The sequence below is a fragment of the Typopeltis vanoorti genome, chromosome 16, assembly GCF_054136105.1.
Source record: "Typopeltis vanoorti isolate ZY-2024b chromosome 16, IOZ_Tvanoo_1.0, whole genome shotgun sequence".
NCBI classification, from domain to species: domain Eukaryota; kingdom Metazoa; phylum Arthropoda; class Arachnida; order Uropygi; family Thelyphonidae; genus Typopeltis; species Typopeltis vanoorti.
The window spans coordinates 58,745,788-58,762,836 of NC_143564.1; the positions used below are offsets into that span (position 1 = coordinate 58,745,788).

Below are 17,049 nucleotides of genomic sequence, written 5' to 3' on the forward strand. Positions count from 1 at the left end.
GATGAACTGCAATGTACCCTATTTTGGTCAGACAGAGAAATTCATTAAGGTGTGTATGGAAGAACATGTGAGAGATTTACATGGCAGAAATAGAGCAGCACACTATCTAATCATATTCTTCATTCTGCTTACTGTAATGAGGAAGATTCTGTCATTCATCCAGTGACCTGGAGAGGAAAATTGTGGAATCAATAGAAGTTGTTCTCAATTTGATCCATCTTAATACTAACCTTAGCTATAATCTATCTGATTATCACTCTTCAGCTATCCAGCTTTGGCATACACAAGATAATGCACACATGAACATGCCCAACAATACTATGGCATCCAGAACACCTTCAAATGCCAGCAATACATTCGCAAGTTAATTTACAGCTGCCTCTTGTAATGTATATTTTTGTATTTCTCTTTTCATGTTATGCACCTGATGAAGTTTTCTAAGAAAACAAACCTGTGTGCTGAAATAATAAATAGTATTTTTTCTATTTTGGTATCTCTCAGTTTCTAGTCATTAAATGTGTTTAATTATGTCATATAGCTGAGTAAATCCACTGCTTCAAATACAGGTATCCCTTGATTAATGCAGTTAATTAATCCCTCGATTTACTGAGTATATCAAAATCGCGTTAATCAAATATAATAATCAATGGTAAAAAGTACAATTCGTCCATGATTGATTATTGTACTAATAGTTCATTTTATATGATACTCTTTTAGGAAAGATAAAAAATGAATGCAAAGTAAATGTTTAATAAATACTTGTACCTACATTAGTTACTGCAATTTGTTTTATCAAAATAAGTTATCAAGAGTCGTTTGAACAGTTTTAGTTTTTTCTTATCGGCACAAGTTCTATGATAACAAGCAAAATGACTCTCCAGACCTCGCAAGCTTTCTTCGATTAACATCTGGATTCATATCCATTACTTGCTGCTTAAGCGACTGTAAACTGCGAAATATTCCATCCAGTTCTTTGACTGTTATCTTCTTTGGAACCTCTTCTTCACATTCCATTTGTTTGTTGTCTTCATATGCGCATTGTTCAATTTCAAGATCATTGTCACTGAAATCTTTTGAATTTGAATCCAAAAATTCTTTAACATCTTCTGCATCAACACCATCAAAACCAAGGTCTTCACCAATTGCAATGATTTCTTCAATCCCGTTCACAGGATTTTGAAAACAACCTAAGTCATTAGCGCATTCTGACAAAATGTTTTTCTAAACAGCTTTCATGCAGCTAGAAGACACTTGCTCCCACAAGTCATGAATGTTTTCAATTGCATATTTAATGTTACATTTTTTCTAAAATTCTTGGAGCGTAATTACATTTTCTCCTGTTGTTGTTTCTACTGCCTTTGAGAATGTCTTTTTAAGAAAATATGCTTTGAAAGTTGCAATGACACCCATGTCCATAGGGTGTAGCAATGATGTCATATTTGGTGGGAAAAATAATTCTCATTAAGAGAATTTGGATGACCAGGTGCATTATCTAAAATGCAAAAGAGCTTTGAAAGCTAAGTTATTTCTCTTGCAATAAGCTTCAACTGCCAGGCAAAAATAAGACTTAAACCAATCTTCGAATAGATTTTGGGTAACCCAAGCCTTCTGATTTGCCTGCCAAATTACAGGTAAAGAGTTCTTGTTATCTGTTAAACTGTGAATGAAACTATGTTGTGTACTTTGTTTTTTTTTTCATTCACATTTAACATTGTTTATTATATATTAATCATGACTTGTATAAAGTTACTTATTAATCCTTATTTAAGAATTATTATTTAAGTATTTATTCTGAATTTAATCAGCTATTAATTATTTGAACAGTAATATGTGTATAATTTATTGTAACTTATATATGTATATTGTAACGTGAATATTATTATAGTTATCTGTATACGAAATGAAAGAGTTAATTAAGTAGCTCTAATATTCTATTTATTGTGTTTTTATTAACTCAATGTAGTAGTATAGCCTTATGTAACATTAACGAAAATGTTTACGTTTATTTATTGTCATGGAAACGCATGAAGTAAGCGAGCGCGAGTGGAACAGAGCGTGAGCTAGAAGGATAATAAAAAAAAATATAGAGGTAACAAGAGACAGTTGGAACGGAAATTTTGGAGTGAAAGGAAGCAAGGGTATAATCTAGAGAAGTGGAAGTAAATGAACAGTTCTCAAGGGCAGAAGTTAAAAAGGATAATAATTATAAGCGAGTAAAGACGAAGTGAATCTTATAGTTAGCTGAAGGTGAAGTCAGCAGTAATAAATAAAGGAATTTAATGCCGCAATCAGATAATATGAAGAAGCTGGACGTTCAGTGAAGAATTCTGATTAAATCCAGTTAATCTAGAATTGCGACTTAATTCTAAATTGCCCTAAGGAGAACTGCACAATGTTTAATTATTTAATGAGTGGTAACAAGGATAATTAAAGTACCTTACAGTTGATATCTAGAGTTATGAAGCGTGATTAATAGTGTTTTAGTTATAACCGTGGAGAAGTTTTATAAATGTGTTCTTAAGTGTAATAAATATATTTTGAAAGTTATTCGCAACGTAATTGATGTACTAGGAACTGCTTCTGGTAAGGACTGACATATTGATTATTTTCAATGCATGAAGAATTGAATGTTAGTTACGCTATGTTTAACCTAACTTTAACTGTGGAAATTCTTTGCAAATGAGAATTTGAAAATAAGAATTGTTGAGAGATATTTACAGCGATTAGTGCCTGCGGTGTTCTTTAAGCGTATAGCATAGCTGAGAACTGTGTGGAAGCCATTCAGATAGGAAGTTCTATTGTATTTAATTAAGTGTAGGAACTTTGTGACTCAGAAACTGAGAAAGTGTATGTGATGGTTTGGAAGATTGAGCAAATGTGATTGACTTGACCTAATGTTTAACTTGAGCCATATTGTTTGAAATCAGAAGTGGAATTTATGTATGTATTATATAGCTTATATTAAATGTTTTATTTTGTTAATCTAATTATTGTTTGCCTGAATTCCTTTTTATTGCACCGTTCATAAAAATTCAAATCTTGCGGGAATCCCAAGTGGAAAACAAATACTTCGGCCAGAATGAATGAGGAGACTGCTAACTAACTATCTGTGAATTGATCCTGCTATTTTATATAGACTAATGTAAGGATAGAGTGGCGCAGTATAATAGAAATTTCTCTACCTTGGATTGGTGACCAATTCATAATTAGTTGTTTTCTTTTATGAGAGTAACTTATAACAAGATGGCGATTTCGAACGTTGGAAAAAGAGAACGTCACGACACATCCTTTTAAATCCCTTGGGTTCTGAGTTCGATAGACAAGCAGCGGCTTCAATTTAAAATCTCCATTAGCATCCCCTCCAAGCATAACAGTTAAGAGATCTTTTGATACTTTATAGTCAGGCTGCTTCTTTTTTTGATATAAAAATTGTAGATGACATTTTTTTCCAATAGAGGCCAGTTTCATCTACATTGAAAATTTGGCAGTAATCTTAATAATTTTCTTCGATAATTTTCTGCAGCTTAGCAGGAAATGTAATGCAGTATCTTCATTGGTACGTGCAGCTTCACCGGTTATTTTCACATTCTTTAGTCCAGCCCTAGATTTAAAATTTTCAAGTCTTTGCTAGCGGCGAATTTTGAATTGTCTTCTTTACATTTAGTCTCTTTAAGTCTTGAAAACAGGCTTAAAGCTTTGGCCATGATATTATAGGCACTAATTGGAATTCTCTTTTGATTGCAGTCTTTCAGCCAAATAATCAACAGATCTTCCATTTCAACCATTGTAGCACTCCAGTTACGTGTGCATTGCATACTTGCAGATGTAGATGCAACTTTACCTTGTTCGCAATACTCATCAGCATTGAACAAAATAGTCCGTATTGTAGACTCATTAAAACCAATTTTGCTTCTGATCGTACTTTTGCTTTCACATTTAAAACTTTTAATTATATCAAGTTTTGTATCTGAAGTAATTATTTCCCTCTTCTTTTTTTCACTTAATGACCCATTGTGGGATTGCTCTTATTCTTCGACATGACCAATGGGCTGCAAAATTTACGAAGAACATAATTTGTAAATACATACAGCAGAACAACTGGAGCTTGTAATACACTCACTCTTAATGCTGGCAGCGAAGTAACTGGCTATCACTTAGGTTCTGGGAGCACAGCTGCGAGGGGGGGGGGTGATGATATCATGCTCATGTCACAAGGCTTGCATGTTTTTGGGTGGTAAATTTAAAGGTGCGTTAATCAAAACTCTTGACACGTATATCAAGGGATTGTAGCAATTAATTTTGGCATGTTAATCAAATCCTATGTTAAGCAAGGGATACCTTTATATATACAGGGTATCTCAAAAAACGTATACACACTTCAACAGCTGATAACTCACTTAATTTTCATTATTTTGCAGGTTTAACGAATTTGAAATAATGGCTGAAACCAGACTAAGCTTTGAGGAAAGAAAATTTATCCTAAAATGCTACTGGAAGTATGAAAACATATACTGGAAGTGCAAAGACAGTTTAGAAGAGAATTTCAACGAGATCCACCTACGAGACTTACTATCACTTGAATTAGAGATAAATTTGAAGAAGATGGAACTGTTCAAAATGTCCATAAGCAACATTCAGGAAGACCACAAACAGTTACGAAGCCCGCAACAGAAGAAAAGTTGATTGAAATATATCGTCAAAGTTCAAGAAAATATGTGCGACAAGCGTCTCGTGAGATAGGAGTATCAAAATCAGGTGTCCATTGCATGTTGAAGTGCAGTCATTAGAAAAGTTACATTCCAAGAAGAGTACACGCTCTCAAAGAAGATGATCCGGATAGGAGAATGCAGTTTTGTGAGTAGTACTTGGAAAAATGTGAAGAGGATGCACAATTTCCAAGACGAATTGTGTGGAGTGATGAGGCCACATTTAAATTAAATGGGTCAATTAACCGGCACAATTGCACTTACTGGGCACCTGAGAATCCGCATGTTATGGAGGAAAATCATGTAAATTTACCTGAAGTGACAGTGTGGTGTGGCTTATTAGCACATGGATTAATTGGACCATTCTTTTACGATGGTACTGTAACTGGTGCCAATTACTTGAACTTGCTGCATGAAGCTCTTATGCCACGTATTCAAGAGGACTTTGAGGATGAGGACTTTTATTTTCAACAAGATGGGGCACCCTCACAATACCATTGAGATGTGGGGCCTATCTTGATGAGATTCTACCCAACAGATGGATTGGAAGAAGAGGTTCTGTAGAATACCCTCTGCGTTCACCAGACCTCATGGCAATGGACTTCTTATGGGGATTTATCAAGGATAAAGTTTACACTTCAAAACTGGCAACAGTCGACGACTTGAAAGCAGCAATCGAAAGAGAATGCGCTCAGCTACAAGACGAAATGATTCTCAGTGTTTGCAATTCCATTGCTACATATTATCAGCGGTGCCTGGACCAGGACGGTCAGCAGTTTGAATACTGACGTTGAGGGATGAAAAGTACATTTATGTAGTGTACTTTACAATGTGAAAGTTAACTATATTATAATAAATACAAACTTTATAATCATTCAAAGTGTGTATACATTTTTTTGAGACACTCTGTATATAAATAAAAAATAAATGAACTAAAAAATAGTTACAGATAATAGTTTCTCATCTTTTGGGCAGAGATTGGCAATGGAGAACTACCTTAGCACTTTCTTTAAAAAGATGTTCAAATTTTTTGGGGACAACTGTACAATAATTTATCATCATCCCAGAGGGTTCCATAGATAATATTAGTAACTGCACGTTTGGCAAAGCTAGATTTATGATGTTTTTGATTCAATATAGAATTGGTGTTTGGAAATGTGTTTAGTAATGGATAAGCCTGCATGACCAAAGTAAATTAACGTAAATTAACTTGCAATTATATGGAATTAAATAGCAATTTGTCATCCTTAGTAGTAGCTGAGAATGACAAATGGCTAATTCAACAGTGGTAATAGCAGGCATAACATCAACTTCAGGGCCTATTAGTATCATCCCATATGATTTGATCAGAAAATCCTAAAATTTTCCATAAATCTGTTGTAATATACAAAGAATCATAATCATAGAATATTATACACATGATATTATAATTAGTTCCAAGTAATTGAGAATATATATATATATATATATATATATAAACAGATGATCAATAAGAGAAATTAGTATGTTTTATGCTAATAATTTTTTTTTTTAATGTCATTTGCCATCTATAATTCTCTATATTTCATTTAGTATCTCTCTTCTGCTCCAACTTAAAGTCATGAAATTTATTTATAGAATAATAACTGAGAAGATTTCCTTTCTGTAATGATATAGCAAGTTTATCTACATAAAAATAAAGTTATAGTTACCTTAAGACTGCTAGATATGCTTTGCATTGTAACAGAACGCCCTTGGGAATCTGTATGCAAACCATCCATATATACCTGATAAGAGAAGGCATAACGAAGAGCAAGTGCCGCAAAAAACATCTCAATACAAATGAGAAAATTTTGGTAACCAGCAGACACAGTGCCAGCACTAGTTATGGGAATTCCTTCCTTGTCTGAGTAGAGTGGAGAAATTACTCCAGCCTTTTCTAAAACTGCCAAGATGACTCCTGTATACAATCACATGAGAAAATATATATTAATAATTTGATGAAATTTATTAAAAAAATTAATTTCAAAATTAAATGTTACAAGTCATTAATACTGTTTACTAAATGTGAATATTTTAAATGCTGATAAACTCTTTCAGCTAATTCAACTGTATTAAAATTAATTGTATTAAAAGTAGCTGAAGCAAAACATATGCCAAAATCCATTTACAGCTGATTCTCACAACAGTGAATTTTTTTAACTGGGCATTGTACCTATGGAACATTATTTGGGACTTTTCAGTAGTTTGTTATGACAAACAAGTTTATTACAGTAGTGTCTACTATAGTGAGAGGCAACTGTAATTTAATGCTCAAGGAATAGCAACTGAATTTCAAATTAAATTCATTCAAATCATGTGAACATTTTAACAATTTTACAGCAATAACCTACTAGTTAATCATCTAGAAGAGCACTTTCCAAAGTGGGGTATGTGTATCCTGGAGGATACACAAAAAATCTTTAGAGATATGTTGTCTATTTTATAATTAATTTTTCAATAACTAAAAAATTTAAAGGAAGTTTTAAATAAAATGTGTCTTGGCATATATTAACAGACCTCTGTTAGGAAAGCATCTGGTTGATGGCACAATCTCATTCTAACCATGTAGTTCAATCTCTGCATTAAAAGTTTAAATTCAAATAGTTTGAATCATGCAGTCAGAACTCTTTGCTAAATTTTGGAAGCATTCATATCTTAAATTATAATGGTGCTCAGTGATTGTTTTACTATTCATGTGTGTATTTATGTGTTTAATGTATGTATGAAAGGATATAAGCCTAGTATACTAGTAGTACTATGGGTACTTAAGATTGAAAAGAACTATAAAATCTGACAAAAACTCACGTAAGAAAATTTATTAGCGTAGAAGTTTTGCCTGAATATCACAGGCATTGTCAGTACAAGATCACAGAATGGCAATTAAACATTAACAGACAATTCTAAAAAGCACCACCAAAGTAGCTAATATAAGATAACTATAAACAGTAACTTCCTAACTTAAAAAAAAATATCTATCTATATATATTAGTAGTAGATAGATATAGATATATATATATATATTATTAAGACAAAATAAAGTTAGAAAAGATTAGCTGATTTAAAAAGTAATAAACATAGACCATCAGATCTGTCTAAATTAGGACAATGAAGTAAAGTTTCATGCATTTCTTTATAAAGTTGTTTTCTATGAGGAAATGATTTATGAAGAACTTTTGTCTTGTTCCAATGAACTCTATGTTCAGTGTAGATAGCCTGCTCCACAAATCTGGTAGACACCTGGATAACTGAGAGATGGAAGCTTGTCCTTAGGAGAAGCAAGAAAGGCAGAAATTTTTCTGATGGAGTGAAAGGTAACAAAAAGTGGTTTTAAAACTTTTATTATGCATTCACTAATGCCATGCACATAAGGAATAGGAATGCGAGTTATTTCTTCTGTATTTGAAGAGGTAGAGATATCATAACTGTTAAAAGCTCTTTTGATGAAAGGATCCTTAAAATCATTAAATAAAAAGATGGAATTAATATGTTGCAATTCTTTCTGTAACAGTTTATATGAAGAACATAAAGAATGGGCATGATGTACTAATGTTTTAGTACATCCATCCTTTTGAATAGGATGGTGATGAGATTCAGCATGAATATAACAGCTTGTATGAGTATTCTTCTGAACTTTGGGAAGGCTATACAATCTAGGTGGATGACCAAAATAGGTTTTTCTTTTGATCTTCAACTGAAAAATGTAGGCTACTATCTGGTTGATGAAGAATTAAAAGATCAAAAAAGGCTAATTGCTTATTTACTTATTCTTCTAAGGTGAACTAGATCCTGAGATGAAGTGCATTTAATTTAGAAGGAAACTGCTGTAACTCAGTGGAAGATCAATTCCAAATTGCAAAAATATCATCCACATATCTTGGACCAGTGAGTAGGTCTAGGTGAAATGTCATCAAAAATACACATTTCAACTTGTTCCAGGAAGAAGTTGCCAAATAATAGGAGAAATAGGATTGCCCATGGCTGTTCCTTCGATTTGTTGATATAATTTGTTTTTAAAGGAGAAATAACCAGAATATATCACAAAATCAAAGAGTTTAACAATATCCGAAGGAAATTCTTGAAGTAATTCAATGGTGTCATGATAAAGGAACATTACTAAACAAGGATCCGACATCTAAACTAATCATAATATCTGAGGAGTCAAAATGCACCTCAGATATTTGGATTTTAAAAATAAAATTTTTAAAATCCAAAGTATTTTTTATATAAGTAACAGTTCTTCTAGTTGAAGTAGCGAGTAAATTAGATAAGAATTTAGAAATTTTATAACTGGGATATCCTACACAGTCTACAACTGGTCTTAATGGAATATCTGGTTTATGAACTTTGAGAAGACCATACAATTTAGGTGGCTGACCAAAGAAGGTTTTAAGCTTTTTCTTTTAATCTTCATCTCATATAGAAACGTCATCGATAAGGTAATTAAATCTACTTAATTGAGTACAGGCAGGATTGGATGTGAGGGACCTGTTGGTTGATTGGTCTTGAAGAAATAGGGACATTTTTCTCTCATATTCTTTTTAATCTTGAACAACAATAGCCTTTCCTTTGTCAGCCTTAGTACCAATTAAATTGTTATTCTTCAATGATTTCAGTGATTTAAATTCAGAGAAAGAGAGATTAGGACATGTAGTTAAGATAATCCAGGTAACTCTTTTCCTAGAGACCTAGCATGGAACTCTTTCAAGCCACTTCAGGCCTTCAATAAGTAAAGTGGTGGCTTCACCACCCTGTTTACCTTGGTGGTACATGAATTTCATGTACCACCAAAAAACAATGTATAAACATGGCATGATATGTTAGCAATGATAAACTTTTATAAGAAAGTTGATTAGTAGTTATATAACCAAAATATCTTGATCTGGAATTTATAGATGACCAGTTTAAATAGCAATTCAAAGAAGTTGAACAACAGATTTCAAAAGTGATCTGAATAGCATGCTAGAGTGGTTTAGTATAGTAGCTATAAGGTTGATACATATATACAATTTTATATACAAAAAAGTTACTGTATACAATTAATAAGGATCAGGCTTTCCCTATTTTCCAATAAGAAAACACAGATATTCTAGTGTTTATGTCAGAAGAAAATGTTTGGCACTCTCTTCTTGAGTAAGTGCTGAAATTTAAAACAGCATTGAAGTAAAAGAGTGATAGATGTCACTCTCCAGTGTTTCCAATAAATGCCAATGAACAAATAAACAATGACCTTGAATACATCTAGTAGTAGTTATATGTGATGTCCAGTTATATATTTGTGGAGTTTATACCATCAGCACTAGAGATGGACTTCATAGAAGACAGCCAATAATAATTTTGACCCGTTTCCTCATTAAAATAGTCATTTCTTGTGATGAAATTGACTATGATAGGCTCTCAACTGACATTCTCTCGTTCAACAGGTGCCCTAAAAGGTTTAGATTAGGACTCTGTGCTGGTCAGCACTAACCTAATCTTTGTACTCTAATTCATGTAGTCACATGCCTTAGAAGTATGATGTAATGCATTATTACATTAATATTCAACTAGATCATTTCAACAGAAATGCTGTGTTACAAGAATTGTCTAGAAATGTTAGTATAACATTTGGTGTTAATTTTTTAGGGCACTAAATAAGCAGTCCTACCTCAAACCAGTTGAAACTCATGCATGCACGGACACACACACACACAATAACATCACTGCAATTATGATACTTAACAGATGGATGATATATTCTGGTAAATAAAGTTTCTCCTGGAAGTTACCAGACGCAAACATCTAGCTAATTTCAATTTGATCTATTATTACTCTATTGTGTCATACAGAAAGTTCTACATTGTGCAAGTCAGTATCAAAAACCCAAAAATTAAATTTATGGAAGAATTATATTTTCTATTGAATTTAAAATTGGGAAGCTCCCAATCCAAATCTAATAGAAAATCTCTGAACTGCCTGTAAAAACAAAACGTAGAAGAATGGATTTAAAGGACAATTTGTGCAGTAATACACACACACACACACACACACACATACATGCACGATTCACAATGAAAACTCAATGAATATCAAAAATTTTGAAGACTCAATGACATACATAATGTAAAACCATTAAAAAGTTAATATCATTCACTAAAAGATATAGATATTATTATGTGACACCTCCAGGGAGTCCGAAGACTCATCAAGGGAGAGTGTGCCAACAGCATTGAACGATTGATCCCTTCCCACTACTAATTGTGCTCAAACTTGCTTAACATTTTGCGTGAGCCATTAGTAGCAGAGACTCTACCAATCGACCAACTTTTACTGGCATATATTTGTATATTTCTGGAGAAATATATATTTCATCAAAAATACATTTTGATGAAAATAAATTTTTCATCAAAATATATGTGTGCTCAACATTAATCCACTGAAGGACATTTAATTGCACTGAAATGCATCTCCAACAATAAGCATGCAATACTGGTTGAAATCTTAACACCTTAGTATGAAATTGTGTCTGATTAAAATATATATTTTAATAGCTTTTAAATCTTTCAACACTTGAAACCACCATGTTCCTCCATAGTAAATGTAGAAAAGAAAGAAAAAAAAAATTAAACCAAACAAGTTTCTTCCTTGGACTTGCTTAATGGTCCAAGCTGAATAATTGAGAGAAGATCTCCATGTAACTTAAGAATGCAGAGAGCTGACAAGTGCTTTGACCTAATGTCTATTTTCTTGTGGTGCATCTTATTAGGAGGTAACTGTGTGGATACTGAACAAACAAGGTTGGACTAGTAATTTGGAATTTAGCCCACCAAACTGAACTCTTTTTGGCTTAATTCAAAATAAAATGCTAGTACAAAATGACAGAATTTCAGGTCAGCTAGGTTGTTGCCTGGTTAAACAATACCCTCTCCACTGTTTTCATCAAGGAACCAGGACAAACAACAAAAAAATTTACTGATTGGCACATCAACATAAACAGAGTGTTCTGGACCATGCATTGGGAAAAAAAACTACCAAGTTCCTTCACAGCAAATTTAGAAAAGAAAATGTTTTTGTAATCTGCAGCTGCCCTCAAAAACCAGCTGAATGTAAATAAATACAGATGCAAGAACCTTCCCAAAATATGGAAAACATTAATCCTTTGAGATTCCAATTTACAACTGAAGCCTTCTCCTGATGCTCCACACCTAAATAAAACTCTAGTCTTATATCCATGTTTCATTTACTATTGCGCGTGTGTTACAAGTGTTAGTTTGTAGTTCTGAAGATGTCTCTGTGACAGACAAAATATTGGAAAAATTACTAAAATTTTTAATCCTTTCCCAGTGCTGTTTATACTCTATTAAACCTCAAACATAATACTGATTCATTCAGTCATGCAATGAGATTTTCTGCAAGGATAGAAAATCAGAACTTTATGTTGGACTCAGGAAGTGTTAAAGAGGCAGTCAAGGAAAAGAAGAAAGCTTATTGATTGATGGCAAGTAAGTCAGCTTGTGTTCTGAAAGAATACAGAGAAAAATATAAGACAGTGAAACAGTGTGGAAAACTAGCTAAACATAAGTCAAGGGAAGAATTGGTAAGAATACAGAAAAAAGAAAATATCCCAAAGGTAGTAAAATATTCTGGGATCATGTCGCCTTTATGATCTCTGATCATAAAGGCGACATGAAAACTGAAGACAAGGATATTCCAGATATCTGGAGCAATTACTCTGAAAGACTGCTACATGAAAAGGCAATAATAGCACAGTGATAGAAAACATTTCAGAGGAATGAAATCAGAAGTACAAATCAATACTTGAGTAGAAGACATCCCAAACAGAAAACGTGAAAAGGCAGCTGGAGTAAATATTTGACCAGAAATGCTCAAATATGGAGGTATAAAAGTTTTACAGTGGCTACACTTCATAATTCAGAAGGCCTAGTCAAACAGAGTTGAATTTTAGATTACTGGAGTTCTCATAGCACCCATCTATAAAAAGCAAAGTAAAACTGATTCATACTGAATGTGATAATTTCAGAGGAGCTTTCCTATTGAGTATTCCTGGTAAAATTTATGCAGGCATACTTGAGAAGATACTAACAAAAACTGTGGAAAAGAACATCTGGAGAAGAACAAGTTAGGTTCAGGCCAAATAGAGGAATAATGGAAACATAATAAGGATCTTTATCTAAGTGTTATAATCTTGAAAAGGCACAAACAGAAGACTAAGATCCAGGTTGATTAATATAGTAAGAAGTATCTTAGAAGATTGAAATATAAGATCCGACCATACTAGAGTCACAAGAGATAATTGATTAGAGGAAAACTGCTGTTAGAAATCTTTGCATCTGGGTGTATCTCTGGCCACTTCTATCATCTCTTTGAAGCTTGATAATTATGACCTTTCCCTCACTGACTGTAATCGAGTTCTTGTATACCCTTGAAGGTGCAACATATCAGAAAGATGATGAAATTTTCTTAACTGCTGCTAATGAAATTTATGGCATCTGCTCCATGACTGATGTGTATATCTCTCTTGGAATAATCCTGAAGGAAAGCCTTTGCATGTTTTTATTTTCTTCTTCTTCTTGGCTTCCAGTATTAGGCAATTGTTTGCCAGTAACGTTTTCAAGGGTTTAAAAAGTCTTCTGCCCATCTCCTCCTGGGTCTTCCTCTTGATCAGTGTCCCTTTGGTTTATATTTCCAGGCAATATTTGGCCATCTGACCTCATTCTTCCTATGTGGTTTTTCCAGTTCTTTCTATAGTTTGTGATGCCTTCTGTTATGCTAATTATGGATAACTGTTTTCTTATTTCTTCATTTTTTATCTTGTCTGTTCTTTTATAGCCTACGAGCGGTCTTAGGAACTTCATTTCCGCAGGTTCCATTTGTCTTTTATCTTGTTCACTCCAAGTCCATGTTTCACTGCCATATTTCAGAATTGGTTTGGCTATTATTTTATATATAGTTTTATTTGGGTTGTTCTAGACATTTGTTTATTGAAGTGTCTGTTCAAAGTTTCAATGACTGCTAGGAATTTTTGCTTTTTATATGCAATGTCGATTTCTCCACTGGGGCTTATGTAAATTCCTAGATATTTAAATTTGTTCACTTGTTCTATTACTTTGTTGTGGATGACTAGTTTGCATCTTTTAATTTCTTTACCTTGAATTGATTGTTTTATTTGAGATTTTCTTGTCATACTGTTCTATTGTTTTGTTCAATATGTGTAGATTTTTCTGTAATTGGTCTTAATTTTCAGCAAAAATAACTTGATCATCAACATACAAAAGGCTGGTTAATTCTTTATTTCCTATGGTTTTGTTTTCCCTCCAGTTTCTTGAAATTTTTTCCATATATACACACACACACACACACACACACACACACACACACACACACTGAAGATTATTGGTAATAATCCACTTCCTTGAATGAGACCTCTATTTTTTAATTTTTTTCGGCTGTTTCATTATTAATTTTAATATAGCTTTCTTTCATTATATTTGCTATTGCTTTTGTGGTTTTCAATGGAACTTTCAATTCATACAGTATATCGATTAACTTTGTTCTGTTGATTTGATTGTATGCTTTCTCATAATCTAGGAAGGCCACACATGTTCTCATCTCATCATATTGGCAGGTTAAATTCTATTATTTTTTTTTTATAATTTGTTTGAGTGTAAATGTGGGATCTTTCTTTCCTAAAGCTGCATTGTTCTTCTCCAATAATTTCCTCAGCCCATGGTGTTAATTTACTTTTAATTATATCTAGATATATTTTATAGCATGTATTTAATAAGGATATTCCTCTATAGTTTCTGAAATCTTTTGTTTCCTTTTTTGAATATGTTTATGACTATTGCTGTCTTCCATTCTTGCAGGATGTTTCCTTCTCATATTCTGTTTAGGAATTTAATTAATCGTAATTGAAATGGTTTAGAGCTGTATTTGTATAGTTCTGAATTTATTCCATCTTCTCCTGTAGCTTTTCAATTTTTTAGTTTTTCCAATATTTTCTTTAGATCATTTAACTTATTGGTTCTTCATTTGTTTCTTGACTAACTGCTTGTTTTAGTTCAGTTTGATTATTATTATTTAGAAGCTGGGTGTAGTGATTGGTCCATTCTTTTGTGGAGGGGGGCCTTCTAACTGTAGATTATCCTTTGTTTCTTTAGTCATTTTTTTAAATGATTTTATAGCTCTTTAGTTGAGATCCATTTATGTCATGCTCTAATCTTGATACAAATTTTTCCCAGTCTTGTCTTCTGATTTTCAAGGTTTCATTTCTTGTTATTGCTCTGATTCTTTTATATTCTACTTCATTTCCTATAGTTCTGTCATTTGACCATTTAAGGTACATTTCTTTTTTTCTTTCTTATTAAAGATTCTATTTCTGGGTTCCAGGTTCTGAGTCCTTTCCTTTTTCTTTGCAGTTTTGTTCTTATGGCTTCATATGCTGCTTGTTTTTCTATTTGTTTAATGTTTTGCCATTCATTTTCTATATCTGTATCTTCATTTATCTTCTTTGGATGATTTGTAAGTCTTTTTTAATATAGTTCTCTGATACTATCTAGCTGTAACAGTTCTATCTTAAACTGCTCCTGCTTTTGTTTTTGTGTTCTTGTATTGTTTCTATTTCTCTGGTTTGGGATCTCAATAGTACTGATTAATAAATAATGGTCTGAGTCAATATTGCATCCTCTGTATACTCTGCAATTTCTTACCATCTTCTTTAGTTGTTTTTATTTATTTATTTATTTATTTATGGATAATAATGGTAGAACTACAACTTTAAATAGATCATTTAATATAATAAGAATCAATGTAAAACAAGACCAAATTTTGCAATTCCAGTCAAACCAGAATTCTAGGGCTAGACAGAGAGTCCTAGTTTATATCATTTGGTAAAAATACCATCAAGAGCAATGCAGGAGAAGAAAGGTGTGCGACCAAACAGACAGGACATACCAAAAGGCATTCTATAATAATCTGATTTGCTATTAAATGAACTTACAACAATAACTGAAAATTTAGTTCTATTCAATCTAGAACAGCCTTGGTAAACAGTTATTGAAATTACTACTCAAAAGATTTTTTTTTAAAAAATTGCATTTTTACAAAAATTCCACATTTATTTTTATTTAAAAAAAAAACACAAACTATTATTAATTAATTTTTTTTTAAATGTCTCAGACATTTTTGCTTTATTTAGTAGCTATATACATAGACAGTTGTTATTCTCTTTCATGAAGATATCTGAAATACATTTTCCTTTTAGAGGTTAAGATGAATGTGGTATTCTGATGGAGTTAAAAATTTCTCTGATTATAAATCAAACTACAGAATGCTAAGTTAGTGGATGCAGAATATGAATGGCAAATTCATTAGTATTCATATTATAGACATTTTTAATATTATGCAAATCTTCCCCCCACCAAATTCCCCAGTGATTATTTTCATTGTAAGTATATATTCATCATCATCATCATGAATATATACTTACCCCTCTCTATCCTAAAAATGCATTTCTGCCTGTTAATCGCATGTGTTCTCTCACAGGTTGCTTGGTTTACAGAAGAAAAACTGGAGTGTAGTGAAAGAAAAAGAAAACAAAAGTAAACTATAAAGCTACATTATTAATAATTTTATTTTTTTGGTATTAATTAGGTATTATTTGGTATTCTCTCAGGGGGACTTCTGGAGAGCATGTCCCCTAGGTGGAGGATAGGGGAACCCACTAGATATGGTAGGGAGGTCCAAATATATTGAATAAGGACTTCTGGACCCAACAGGGCCATAAGGGACAATAATTTTGATTGTAAGGGGAGGGCACTCCCATAGTTCCTTAGCTGGATCTATCCTCTTCTTCTACTACTTTGAGGAAGATCCACTCACTTTAACCTCTCCTTATCAGTCAACTCTTCTTATTTTATGACCCTTAAGCTATTAGATAACTATTAAATTATTTAAGGAATTTACAACATATACTGGAATATTAATTAAAAGAAACTTTAATAAATACCTCCTATATTTTGGCAACATCACATTGCCATCTTCATGGGAACATACAACTAAAACACGTGCATGCAGGCACTACAAAAAACAAATGAAGCAGAAGAGAGAAAACTAATGTTGTTCCTAGAGTCCTAAAGGTGTTCCCTAGTGGGCTATATTGGGTTGTCTTGGCTGTTGGGCTGAAGTTTTCAAGATGCAAGCTTCCCAAATATGGGACAGTCTCATTTGTTGAGGTTTGGAAAGTTTTTTAGAGCTGAGACTGATTCCATGAATAATCTTTCATATTTAAATTTGCTGTGGTGTATTAACGTGGCTTTCTTCTGTG

General features: G+C 32.7%; 1 protein-coding gene across 2 annotated transcripts in view; it reads right to left on the minus strand.

The window, feature by feature from the left end:
- Positions 1 to 17,049, minus strand: part of LOC150098051 (transmembrane protein 184B-like) — a 146,492-nt gene that overhangs the window by 12,459 nt on the left and 116,984 nt on the right. For both annotated transcript variants that reach the window (XM_090406121.1, XM_090406119.1), the window contains exon 8: positions 6,398 to 6,645. In XM_090406121.1, the coding sequence (XP_090262247.1) occupies positions 6,398 to 6,645 (248 nt within the window). The remainder of the gene's footprint in view (positions 1 to 6,397; positions 6,646 to 17,049) is intronic.